At 34.8% G+C, this 15081-nt stretch overlaps 1 protein-coding gene across 1 annotated transcript in view; it reads right to left on the bottom strand.

The window, feature by feature from the left end:
* Window positions 1-14006, bottom strand: part of LOC144447671 (molybdenum cofactor sulfurase-like) — a 28221-nt gene extending 14215 nt beyond the window's left edge. The window contains exons 1-3 of the mRNA XM_078137748.1: window positions 13898-14006; window positions 6624-6780; window positions 3247-3894 (exon numbers count right to left, since the gene is read on the bottom strand). Of these exons, the coding sequence (XP_077993874.1) occupies window positions 3247-3894; window positions 6624-6780; window positions 13898-14006 (914 nt within the window). The remainder of the gene's footprint in view (window positions 1-3246; window positions 3895-6623; window positions 6781-13897) is intronic.
* Between the last annotated feature and the right edge of the window lie 1075 nt (window positions 14007-15081).

The following is a 15081-nucleotide window of genomic DNA, read 5'->3' as shown; positions in this document are numbered from 1 at the left end:
TCTACAAAACGGTTGAGTCAGCAGAAATTTGCATGACACTGCCCTGTTTTATTACAATGTAAATCTATCTATTTCATTTTTAAGATATTACTGTGTAATCATACCCTGAGTACAACCCTGTTTCTATTATTTCATTAATTTATCATCAGCTGGTAAACAAGTTTCACCAAATATTTTTGTCAGAAAACAGTCTTGTAGGATACAATACCGATAGGAAATAAAATAACAGAAAAGTTTGTTTCGTAGTCAGTAAGTCTTGCAGCATGATTTTAACATTATGCTTCACTTCAATTGTCAACAGAGAAACTTGAAACTTTCTCTCTGTTACATTGAACTTATCAAACACCACAGCCAATAGGATTTCGCAGTTTGTTACCCAGTCGTCATCTTTAAAACCCCAATATTTGAATCCCACACTCTCAGATTACTACTATCTTCTCAATGGAGCCATAAGGATTTAGTCTAGCTCTAAACTGGTCCAGTGTATTATGTATTAAAAACTTCATTACACTTTTCCAGTCTAGTCAAGACGGTTGTTCGAACACATATATCTGTTCTCCCCAACCATGTTCACATAAACATGATGACATCATTGCGTCCCACGTGATTTTAGTTTAAACAGACTGGAGGTGGAGTTCTGGTTGGACATTAGCATATCAGTGCGGTCCTAGAAACGTTAGAAAAATAAAAAACACTGCTGTATCAAATGAATATTAATGAGCGATGGCGACAGCCTGTCAGTTTGTGATGGATTATTACTGATATGTGCCCTTTGCCCTTCCCTCACTCCAGGGGAGCACCACAATTTAACACCTTTTGTAACGGCCTTGACTAGACTGTTTAGAGATAGACTATAAGGATTAGATAGAATCATTCCTTTGTTCTGGATCAACTTTTTCAAAAGCTCTACCAGACAACTGTTTTTTATATCCAAATTTCAATTGTTTCAACATGGATATTCTACTATGGCAATGTACATCCTTACATGATCAAGGTCCAAAGTAGACAGATCAAAAATGTCACATTATTTCAAACAAACCATTCCAAAGTAACTACATTTAACTGGTTTTAATATACATCTTAGTAGCCAAGGCCACTTGTGTATAGAAAATGTTGTACCTGCAAATGTAAATGAAGTAAAGGGATAAAACCACTAATTGAGTATAAAACTGGCTATGATTCCTACACTGGCATCCCCTTTTTTGATAGTTCCCATACATGTCAAAACTTGAAAGCCTTTGCTCAGAAACTTGAACCAATACAGACATCACAACTAAATAGTCACTGGTTTATATCCAGACATTCTATGGAACTTTGAAGTGGTTTTTATACATTCTACTGATAACAATTGTTTGATGTTACATACAACAAGTTAAGACTGTTTAAATCTACAAAATGTCTGTTTAGGGATTAGATTGTAATGTGACCTAAAATTAGACAGACTAGACATTTACATCAAGCCAGTAACAAAATGTTTGATTTGTATCAGTCTAATTGTCTGGTTATCATCTTTTGGCCATTAGTATCCCCCCATTTATGAACCAAACATATGCCCCTGTACAGAAAGAAAAAAATGGCAGAGATAAAACAATGGAATCTTTTAAGAGCAGACCAGATGTGAACACACATCGCAAAGTGGAAAATGAGAGATTGAATAATGGTAAAACCATGGTAGATAAACAAAAAACCATTAAAAAGTCTGAGATGACATTTGGTATTGATGAGACGTTACAATTCACTTTTAGTTAATACATCAATCATGTGTAATGATCTACATTACATGCGTCAACCAAGTAATGGACGTCTTTTGCGATTTCGTTTTTTATCTTTAGTTTACTCGTGAATGTGGGATTATATGCAAACATGTCAATGGTACTTACTACATAGAAGAAGCTATTGAAACATGAAATATACCAAATTGTCCAAGTATCATATTTGATGTGTATTTGCTAGTAAGGACAGTAACGAGATAAAATCTACCTAAGTTTTAGAATTGTGTTTAATACTAAGGCCAAATAAAAAAAGTTGTTTGGTTCCGGTTACCAGACCCCACCTAGTTTTTCATGCCGACCCTAAACTTTTTTTTTTACGTATTCAAGAAAAATAATTATAAAATCGCAAAAATCGTGAAGTCTCACAAGAAATAGTGCGTGCAGAAACTGACATCAACTTAAAAAGACAATATAAAACTATTCTTCCAATCTGTAATGGCTGTACATCTGATAGGAAGAAATAAACAACACAGAGACCATTTGGAAAACAATGGAAAACCTGAACTAGACACTCACACAGAAAAAAATCTATAATAACATAAATTTTAAAATCTACCTACCCCACCTATTTTAAACTTGAATGTAATCATAAAACTATAACGGTGTAACATATGGAAAACCATGCAAGTTTTACTTTGCTTCAAAATGCTAGTCTTCATTTGAATTTCAACAGTTTAATTAGTCTAAGACAGAGTTTTGACTTGGGGTTTGGTACACTACTCTAAACAAAAAATATTGCCATTACAAGTGTACAACAACACTGCAGCAACCTTAGTCTGGATGCCAAGGTGGTATGGAATCATCTCTAAAGAGACATCTCAAGATTCGATGAAGGAGATCACTAGACTAAAACAACCTAAACCATGCGCAGGTGGAGACACAATCAGATATATGCTAGCTCTAACTTTTCCAGACTCAGCAAAATTATACAAGCTAATAGGTTGTAGAAATGTGCAGCTGCCAGAACTCAACTTTTCTTCACAACATTTAAGAAATGTTTACTGTTAGCTCACGGCAAATCAACTTTGCTGCCCCATGCTTTGGGCACATGGGATTACGTTCCTAAGACCAGCTGAATAGGTTTGATAAGAAACTTTAGTCTTGAAAGAATCGCTCATATCTCAACACAGAAATTATATTTAAAAACATAACTTTTCAACCGAAGATGATTCTCCACCAAAGTTTCTTTAAAACATTTGATCACAGTATATTTTTTTTACCATAAAAGTGGTGTTCCATTCCTAATTTAAGGTGGATCTGAGCTTGCAAAGTATGGAATACACTTCGATACTTTGTTAAAAGAATCTTGGTATCACCACTGACTATTTTCTACTGTTGTCAAATTTGCACTTCTCATGTAACGACTTTCATATGGCAAAGTATAAAATTTCAGAAAAAAAGTTTGTGTTTTATCACCCAGTACATCAATATTGACCTTTGAACTCTGTATGTTTGTACTTTAAAGTAATCTTACTTGTCGTGCAGTACTGTTCTTGGTTCGTGAAATCTCTCTCTACTGATAGAGACCAGCACTGTACCACCTCCAAAGTAAGACTTAGTCAACATATCTGATGATTCGTTTCTTACAATCAAGGCACCAAGACCAGTGGGGAAGCCAAACATCTTGTAGAATGAAATGGTCACAAAATCAGCTTTGCAGCTTCTTAAATCTAATGGTGATGTCGTCACAAGAGATGCAGCATCTAAAACTACAAACCAGTTACCATGGCAACCGTTAGGCTTGAAATGTCGATTTTTGACCAATTTTGTCCACTCTAAAGGATTTTTGCGACCAGAAAAATTACACTGTGCAGCATATGCAAACAGACAGTTAGGTACATCTTGGTATGTTGGTTGCCTTGGCGAGTTGTGTTGCTCTGATTGCAACGATGTTGCAAATTCCTCTAAAGTCTGACAAATGATTTTGGCTCCTTTCTCTGCAGCAATCTCCCTCATACCAATTACAGATGTATGGTTGTCTTCTAGGTAACACAGGCAACTAGCATCACCATGGCGACTGGACCAGTCAAAACTTTCAGCCAATAACTTCAGAGAACCAGTGCAGCCAGATGTAAATATAACAGAATGCGTCTCTGGGGTTACATTGAAATATTGCAGTACCCTGTGGAGGAGTAAAAAGATAGAATTTTATTATAAAATATGCAATCATGATTTTATTCCAACATTCAAATGAAATACTACATAACATTGAAATTTGCAAAAGCGAAAAGTCCACACCTTCAGATTTCAAAATTTTCACCATTCTGAAGTTCTAGGTTGGTCACTTTACTCAAATAATTTATTTTTTTTGTTTGTGTCTGTTTAAAACTGTATGATATGTCTGCAATGGTACTTCATTACTATCCTCTATCAGTGAATTATTACAACAGCAAGAAGTGTCATCGCAAATACATGTATCCCTAACAGGCTATATTCAAAGCAGGTGAGAATCTACCTGAGCTCCTCTGCAAGTTTACTGGGGTTTTTTGATAAACACACATCACATTAATGTCAGTACACCAGAGTTTTTTTATCTTTAGATTTCACATAATCTCAAATTTTTATATCAGATTTCGTGAGATTGTGTGTTTGGTTTTAGTTTTATATGATATGTTCACAGTTAGCAATTATTTTCTCTTTCTAAGAAACATCAAGGTAATGAGAGGCTTGCTATTTCTATCTGATATCAAATTTCAACTGATTTCAACATTTAGAAGATTGCAGTCAATATGGCCGACTCTCTCTCTCTCTCTCATTAAATCACAAGATAATCATTAACAGTAATTTGTGTCTCAATCACAGTAAGATTACATTTGGGTCACTTTTATGTCATCTTTATATAGAATTCACTTTTTGGGAGTTATAAAACCAATCAAGGAACACAGATATGAACATATTTCCGTCCTATTTTTGTCAAACCTACACCAGCTGTAACTGGTGAGTATTATTTTTTCAATCATACAACCAGCAATACATTCACTGAAAATTGTTTAAAATATCACTAATTAATCATTGTATATGTTAATCATGGGTTGACTGTATCCATAAGTTGTACAGCAATGGTGATTTGCTTTGTGGTGCTTATTTTAGGGTGCAGACCCATAATCAATTTGATTTATTTTACCATATTATGTGTACAGCTACATGACTACATGAAATTCAAAATAAACAATTTGGAATTTCTCAGGGTCAGAGGTCAAGGGCAACTGACTGACACAGAACACACATCACTTTATATATCTACTATCTACTTGTGTAAGGGCATAGACCCTACACAAAAGGGTCTATGGTAAGGGGAGGCTTAACTCAAAACTTCCAGTCACTTTAGTAGTTTTGGAGGGTATTTTCAATAACTTTTCAATTTTTTAAAAAGTACATGACCATGTAGATGTGTGTCACCTGAAACAACCAATCCTGGTTTCCACAAATCTCTGTATTGTCACTTTTACTTACTTCAGATATATCACATATGGGTTGGCAGGGCTGTATCCTTCAATACTAATGATTGACACCTGTGAGCGTCATGATACATTTATATTCAATGTCCATTTGATGTAAACCTGTACCACATAACCCCAGGATGGACTTGGAGCACACAGCTGGGGGCACACAGTGGCTAATTGTTGTGGAATCTTTGCAATGCATTTTGTCGTTCTATATTCAATGACATTAGCAATGATTGAAAGTTCTACAATACAACCCACAATCAAATCATGGATACTAGTTTTGGGTACAAACCTGGAAATTAAAATTTTACACAAACCCTCCATTCAGTATGAAATAGGGTTACTATAAGCCAGTTTATGGCACTTTTGCTTTAATCTGTTATCTTTCCTTTATAGAGCAAGAGTTATCAGAGTCAGTCATTCAGCACTGTTAGGTTTTCATACACACAATTTTGAAAAAAAAACTATCCTCAAAGCAATGGTCTTCTGAGGATATTTTGATCAGAATAGTATTTCAAAAGGATAGGGAACACATATATCCATGGAATTATTCACATGGAAAAGATTAGCTTGAAGATATATGTCAGTTTTTAACAAAACCGGAACCAAAACTCTGATAACTGGAACCAATAACTTTCTGTAAAAGAGATTATGTCCCTTTTACTGCCTCATAAGTGTCCACATTGGCTATTACTTTCACAAATCAGATTTGTAAAATGAAACACTCTGTACAAATGTACAATAACTACTGTTTAGGATTTATGAAGTAGCTGACCATTCTGTTTGTATTCAACATAACTACCAGGATGAGAGCCTCTTCATGTCACATGTTGATGTGGACCACCCATGAAGTGTTCATATTATCAAGTGATTGGTAGTGACATGTTTAAATCAACCATTTCTAATTCTGTTTTCTTAACCTTCCAGTTGACTTTCTCAAGTTTTATTCCCTGTACAAGTAATATAATTGACATGTGTATTACTGCTTGCTTATTTTCTCATACTGAGCCTTCAGAGTGTGTGGTTGGTAGGAACATATGAAAAAATGCAAACTTGAAGAAAGGGTTCTCACCATATCACCAAGGGAGTGCTGGTAGACCCTTTGTTTTACAATTCAGATCATACCCATATCTTTCCCTTGTTAAAACCCTCCAAACACTCACAATACTTTTTAAAGTTACAAACCCCTCAAGAACTGTATCATCTCTACATACATGTTAAAATTAACCCCTATGTTTACATACCCTCACCCCTAATATATTTTACATACTACCCTCCTAAGTGTTACAACTACTCCAAATCAAATCACTTCCGGTGTGCCCTCCATAAGTATCATAACTCCCTTAATACTTAAACTTTTACACTCCATAAGTATTATCCCCCCCCCCCCTCCCCTCACATTTACCTGTATCTGATTTGTTCTATAGTATCCGTGGTAAGCCGACTGCTAGCACTGTGACTGTGTGGATTGCCATAGATGTTCTCAGACAAATCCTTGTGGTAGGCATTCAACTGACTTTGTGCATACAGTGTTGTCCCCGCATGGTCCAAATATGTTACCCCTAGAAATCAAAAGAAACAAGAAAAATATATGACGTTATTTTTTAATAATTCCAAGCATGGTACAATGTTCTTTGACAATGAACTTTTGACAGATTACTCAGTTGTCATGAAAACACAGTTTGCAGTGAAAGTTTTTGTGTCCTATCAAATTGACCCAATCAAAACAAAAACATTTCTGTTTTAAGTGTCATATATGTCATTGATCTTTCATGCTAAGATATCAAGAAGCACAACTGCTCAAACTGTAGATTCTTGTTGTACCATATGAGGGCAGTCTTCAAGAGGGGTTGTGACCATGAGGTTTTCTTTTGACTGACCACATGGAGAGTTCTATTGATAAGACAAATTGAGGGATAACACCCCTCTGACCTTGATATGATGTCAAATTGAGGGGTAACAACCCTCCTCATCTACAATACCATGTCAAATTGAGGGGTAACAACCCTCCTCATCTAGAATACCATGTCAAATTGAGGGGTAACAACCCTCCTCATCTACAATACCATGTCAAATTGAGGGGTAACAACCCTCCTCATCTACAATACCATGTCAAATTGAGGGGTAACAACCCTCCTCATCTACAATACCATGTCAAAATGAGGGGTAACAGCCCTTCTCATCTAGAATACCATGTCAAATTGAGGGGTAACAACCCTCCTCATCTACAATACCATGTCAAATTGAGGGGTAACAACCCTCCTCATCTACAATACCATGTCAAATTGAGGGGTAACAACCCTCCTCATCTACAATACCATGTCAAATTGAGGGGTAACAACCCTCCTCATCTACAATACCATGTCAAATTGAGGGGTAACAACCCTCCTCATCTACAATACCATGTCAAATTGAGGGCTCACACTCCATCTGATGTAGAATATCATTACACAATTAAAATACCTGTAAAATGCTCAATGACAAGTTCAATTTACCAATATATCAATTATTGATAAGTTTCCTGTTTTTCATAGAAAAAATAAAGATTGACAATAGAATGACACAAAGGGATCTACTTTATGATAAATCCTTATCACATCGACATACTTTGAAAAAAAAATTCATTCCCAGGGAGCCTGTTCATGGCTGCATACAAAACCCCTGTTTCCTGTAGGCTATAATAACTGCAAATTAGGCATTCCCTATTCGTGTCTTTCATTCCGTTGAGAATTTTGGTGATGCATGTAACACTAAAATAAAGGCAATTATACTTTGTCAAAAATCCTTGTAAGTTGTTAATTACTATGGAACATGAAAATTTCACAACAAAGCTATTTTTTGCCTATATTTTGATCTCTCTAAATATCATTAATGAAATCCCACTGGAAGTAGCCTTTAGGATGACTCTCAATAACGCCTATGGCAATTAACAAGATCAAAAAAAGATAAGTATAGATTTTCAAAAGGAAAACAAATTATGAGACTTTTTGTCTAGAAATTGACTCTTTTGATAAAATGTACCATTTACATAAACTTCCAATTAGCCGTATATGACAACTAAAAATAATAATTATTATTATTATTAATCCAGTGAAAAAAGCTTTTATCAGAGTTTTTATATACAATTCAATCACCTGATAATACACAGAAAACTAGTACTCCCTGTACTATCTTTATAATTGATATCATAAACAGGCAAAATTGTACACATTCAAACAAAAATATATGGGATTTATACTTTGGTTATTCTACATCAATGTCATTCATTCAGTGATATTCAAGTTATGCAAATCATCATTACTTTTCCCAATTTTTCATAAATTATGCTAGTGCAAATATAATTACATTATTCCCCAATATTTTTTTTCAGTCGGCCGAAAAACACTCAAAAATCAAAAGGTTTTTTTTATGTGCATTTTTTCTGCAATCCTCATATTATTCATAATATTTGGGCATACCCAAAAATTCAGTCATCGAATTCTTCATTTATTTGCCTAACTGCTACAGATCTCACAATTAGTCAAATCGAGATGAGTAGATATGTTTATAACCACAATACAATAACATGTGTAATGAAACAAAACAAAACAAAGATAAAATTTAAGATTTTCAGATCTGGCCCATATCCCTTTAACATTGTTGGTCATTGCTCTCGTTTCAGAGAACTTTGACATGGCTATGCAAATGGACAAATAGCAGTGGACAGTAGATTTTCAATCATTGGGAAATATTTTCACTGTCCCCTGTCAGTCAACATAGAGTTTTGAACTCCTGACCTATACTAATACATTGTGTAGATGTATTTACATTCCACTTAATGCAATTACATCTGTACAGAATTACATGGTACTTGGAAAATTTATACTGAGATGATGTCACGCAAGACGTACATGAGATACATTAGGATGGCCTTATTCTTATCCTACTATCTTCAAAATCTTTCAAACGATAAGTTGGTTCGTTGGTAAAAAAAAGGAAAGAAAAGAAAAAACCATGTAAGTCTGTGTGTACATTTTGGTAATGGTTTTAATTCAGTATTGTAATTTTGACAGTCTTGATGCCTAGAAATGATCATTAGAGTTGGAAGTACACGACAATCACTTGCTTTAATAGCTTGCACAGCAGCCGCACAACGGCCGTGTAGTGACTCAATGACTAGTATGCATGCGCGTCCTATATACTATGCGATTTTGTTTGGGTGGTCTTACCCAAGGATGCGTTGCGGTGCAATGACTATGCATGCGCATTCTATATGTCATACGCATTCTTCATGCGGAGGGCACTATCTACAATATCATTGCGAGGCAGCCCAGGCAGCCGGTCACAAATGAATCTACCCTGTGCAAGCTTATGGGCTTTACTTAGTTATGATATTATCAAATTTTCACCAAGATATGTACTTGTGGTGGTGTTGTTATCTTAGGCCTAACAAAAAAAATTGTGTGGTTCCGATTACGTTCAATTTCAGAATAGGTGGGGTAGGTAGATTATTTATTTTATTTTTTATATATACATGTATATTTTTTTCATATGTGAGTGTCTAATTCAATATTCAATATATTGTGTATATGTGTTTACATTCTACCAATAAGTCTGTACAGAATTATGACAGAACCCCATGACACGTGAGTGCAAGTGTGGCATACTTGGGAGTATAATTTTGCATGAGTACTTGAGGTGCTTTCTATGGCCATACATTTGTGAGTGCAGCAAGTGAAAATGCTGCAGAAAACAATGCAGGCACTCGTGTAAATACCCCTTTAAGTACCCACACTGGCACTCACGTGGCATAGAATTCTGTTATTATTACATATCTCTATCCCAAAAGCAAACTGTTATAAAATAATATTGTGCGATCACATGCTTTCGTGTACAACAAATGATTGTGTCCTCATTTGCATATCATTTGCATTCATGTATTCAATAATATTTTTGGTATTGCGCTGCAGCAAATACCACTAGAATGTATTTATTGTATGCTCCCCAGGGAGTTGAAATATAAAGGGCTGTTGCGCTGCTATAGATCCAAGCCAGGGGTAATAATTGTAAAGCGCTTTGAACACAGAGTGGGAAAGCGCTATATAAAAACCAACATTACTATTAATGATTATTATGGCACTGATGCAAGTAATCTCTAGTACATATGTAATAATACATGGTACTTGGAGAATCATGGTGAGATAATAATGAATGAAACATTGAAATGAATAACAGCACCCACAACAATTGATGGCTGACATGATATTTGATAGCCCACTTTATGAACTACATTGCTGATTAAAATATAATTTTGGAGAAGAAATAATCTTTTTTTATTTTCTTCTTTTCATTTGTACTCAGCCTAGTGCTTTTTCTCTGTGTCTACTTTTGTATTTACAGTGAGTTTCCAGAGCAAGCAAAGTGTAAACAGGAAAGAGAATGCAAAGGAAAAACACGGATGAAGTGAAATACCAAATATAGAATAGAATAGAATCTTTATTGCATATAGAACAAACTGAGTCACATCTGATTAATTGTCAACAATGTGTGCTGATCTCCAGATATAACACAAAACATTGCATGACAACAAAACACAATGTGCAAGTCTGTGACATAAACCATGTCTGCATGTCAATGACACAATCAAATTAAACTTTACAACTCTTGTGAATTTTAATCAAAAGTTAACTACCCCCTAGACAACATATCTACTTGTTTTGACTTTAGTATTAAAGTTAAGGCAGCAAAAATGACAGTTTGCAGGTCAGTCACATAGGTTTTGTTGAGATATTCCTGGCAGGCATTCAACTGACAATACATGTATCTGAATCTAAACACACACACAGTGTCTTGTCTTGTTCTTCAGCTAATTTGCATATCCTGACCAGATAATATATTAATTAATGTTTGCAATTGAGTTTTTCTTTAAAACATGAAGCACAAGGATACATTTTGAATGATTCCAACTAACATTATATGTTTTCTACCTCAAATGGCAACTCTATATCTTGATAATACTATTCAGATATATCATGTATTTCATATGTTACTAATATGTGTTCAATAAAATCACCAACCAGGGCTTGAAATCATTACATAATCAGTAGTAGCCTGAGTAGGCTACTAGCTACAAATTATGGTAGCCACATGACAAGAATTGGTAGTCTGTGGACACTGGCCTACTGTTTATTTCAAGCCCTGTATACATTGCTTTTTTGAATAAATTAATCCTCTTTTCCCCTACCAGGGGGTATTTGTTTGTGCACAACTAAAAACAAATTGGGAGAAAGAAGATTAAATAGCTATATTTCTGAAGATGACAAGTCCATAAACACCTAGAACATACATGAGATCATTATTTAGATTGGGTATAATTTGTATCATGTGATATAATATATAAAGACTATTTTAAAAATTGAGGAGATCTGAAACTTATAACCTTCTTCTATTTTCTCTCTTCTTTTAAAAAAAAAAGTTATTTGGATCAAGTCTCAAAATGTTCAGGCAGGGAGAAAATATTATATTAATGATCTTAAATTTTGTTTATGAAAGCTAACTAGTAGTCAACCCTCTCCATGAAAACAATTGTTATAAGAGGTAGTCTGAATGCTAATGTGGTTTCTAACTAAACCACCAGTGGAGGTGTAAATCATAACGATATTGTATAGGAACTAGACTAAGACTATCTAGGTGTGATGCCAACATGGTTTCTAACTAAACCACCAGTGGAGGTGTAAATCATAATTATATTGTATAGGAACTAGACTATATAAGAGGGCATAGAGACCAGATACTAGTACACCACTTGTAGTTGTTATTGGGAATGAAATATTTCAGCTGTGATGATTCTTTTGATAATGTTTCCATACAATTACAGGTTCTGTAAATGTGATTTTTAGTGTAAAATTTCAGTTTATCATGAGGTGCTAACTGTAAGAAATTCCAAGAGGGCTTGACACACTATTATATTTCATTCAGGGAGAACAGTGGACTATAAGTACAACAGAACCAAATGATATGTGACTCAGCATAATCAGGATATTTATATGAGTGTTTGTGGTATTCTCAGTGGTTATACTACTTCAAACAAATTATCTTGTGAATATTGTCCAGGCCAGACTGCTTGTTTGCATAAAGCTATGCAATAATGATTTCGGTATTGTACTGTGATGCAAATACCATAGCTATGCGTGTACACACACACACACACACACACACACACACACACACACACACACACACACACACACACACACACACACACACACACACACACACACACACAGATACAATCAGTGGTACAACGGTATGATGCACTTTCACTTCTGATGACAACATTACTACTCATTTGCATATATAGTCCTCTATGTGCAAAAACACTGCATGTTCTCAATAAACAAAATGCTCATGTCATGTTATTGTTTCCCACTGTACTGAATCTAATGCAGAATTTCTAGTTACCAAAACATCATTGTTGGTTGTTTTTTCAAATGAACTACTAGTATTAAAAATATCAGCTGTGCATGGACAATCGACCAGTTATACAACACAGACAAACAATTTACTGTTCAATTGTTCTACATGTGGATATTTAGCATTAGAAATATGATACGTTATAAATAACTGTGTAAAACAGATTTTAAAAAATTAATCTCTGTGAAAAAGTAAGGCCATGTAGTATGGCTACAATTTCATGTGGTATGAACTGAGGCTGGTTTGAGAAAATAATGTCTTCTCTAATATGTTGTTATGGAACTCGATTTTTTCCTTTTATTTCAGTTTTGACAATGGAAAGGGGTGAGTGAAAACCGAATGAATGACACGGAAGTGCTGTCACAATGCAAACAAGTTTCTACCTGCCCAACTCTTACCTAAACGGAAATAGACGATGCATACTTTTATAACATGTCCTAGTAACAAATGCGATTATGTATGAAAAATGAAATAGGTGAAAGTCTTACATGAAACATTCGATCTGGATGGAAAGGTTTTTTGCGAGTTAAAATATTGACATGTAACGATTTAAAGGTTAATACGACCTTCACATTTACACATAGACCCTACACGAAACGTGTATACTCTATTTAATATTTACTGGGGACAATTCAACAAGTTATTTTTCTATCTTGGTGAGTAAACTGACATGACATTGACAATAAATCAGAGCAGATCGCGAAAGTGAAGACAAATCAAACTTGTTGATAAAGCCAAGGGATACGTACGAAACTAGTCGAAGGTTGAAATCGTTTGTGTACTCAACTTACACTGAAAAACAATGACTCTACTGTAACATTACAAAAGACCAGCAACAATGACAAAGCCGAACAATGACAAATGCATACAATTTTCTTCCGATAAAACTAGTAACTGTTACGTTACATACTGTATCCGATTGGACTTTCATCCCAATACTTTGGGTACTCCAACATTCATTGTACATAGCTTTATGGAAAATCTTGTCATACAACAGAAATTTCAAAATATTCATTGATATGTATGTAATAAAACAGAATCCATAATTTACAGCATATGTAAGCTTTTAAAACTTTTTTCCATGATATATTACATTTCAAGCTCACGACTTCATTGAGTGACTACATGTTCGAACGATCGGTACACTACTGCGCAGAGCTGAATGCATTCGCAGTTCGTAAACTTACGGTACAAACACTTTACACCACACACAATCAGATTTTTTACCGTCTAGTCTTGCAAATTCCGTTCTTCTTATATGTTCGATTGTCCCTTTATAACCGTAATGTTGCCAATCAAACTCAATCCCCGAGGAGTCTTCTTTCCTGCCTGCCATTTTGACCGAATAACCTTTTGACCCCGAGTCAGGTGATTTCGATCAGCTGACTAGTTTGTTTGTCAACAGAAATGTCAGAATTACACGTGCTTGAAGGGAGTTGTCCCCATTTGCCAGGACTAAACACCTGTAAGATATATGATGTGATCTGTTGATTGTTATTCGTTTGTGTTCATTTGTTACAGTGATCGGTTGGTTTGTGTATTTCAAATGTTGGAATAAATATTGCCAAAGAACCACAGTCACTTGTGGGCTAGGCGCTTGCTGAGAGTCAATTCATGGCTGTGTTAGTACAAACTAAAATTTAAGTAGCTTTTTCAGAACATTCATAAAACATCGCCCCCTGTAACTGAAACAGGTTTACATTAACATTAACATTTATTCGAACACATAATAATTCACGAAGGAAACATTAAAGGTTATAAAGCTCTGATGAAATAAAGAAAAGAAAAGAAAATTGGGGTAAAAATTGTTATTTGAGAGATAAGAAAAAGAAAAGAAAGTCTATTGCATCAAATTGAAAGATGCTAATTAATTAAATGAACAACCCAGTGACTATTTTCAGAGGCCGGTTTTAATATCAAAACCAGTAACATATTTTAATAACTAACTTAGTACAGTGCGATACTGTCTACCCAAAGCAGACCTTTTAAAGCATGATTTCATAATAAGGAAGTGTCTTGAATGAAAAGTAAATCGACCTCCGCATTCAAGTCACGAGAAATGCAGGATGGGAATGTAACTGACAAACTGTAAACTAATGTGATGGGGATGTTGTATTACTCCTGAAGGTCGCACCATTCGCTACCACAGGAACTTGTAGTATTGCTTTGTAAAAGCCTTGTTGATATTGCAGTATTACATGGTATTATTCAGAAAAGAAACATTATTGGGCTATGAAGTTGACGTACCCATAGACTAAATGTATATGATAATGCATATGATCAAGATATCGACTTTCTCCATATATATAAGCATCTTGCTGACGTTTTGAATTTCAATGTCTACATTTGCAACTAGTCAGCTGCAGTAGTACTGTTATTAAAAGGTGTTACTAGTATACAATGTAGGTCCA

This window comes from Glandiceps talaboti, chromosome 16, assembly GCF_964340395.1.
Source record: "Glandiceps talaboti chromosome 16, keGlaTala1.1, whole genome shotgun sequence".
NCBI lineage: Eukaryota > Metazoa > Hemichordata > Enteropneusta > Spengelidae > Glandiceps > Glandiceps talaboti.
This window is presented reverse-complemented; position numbering and strand designations above follow the sequence as displayed.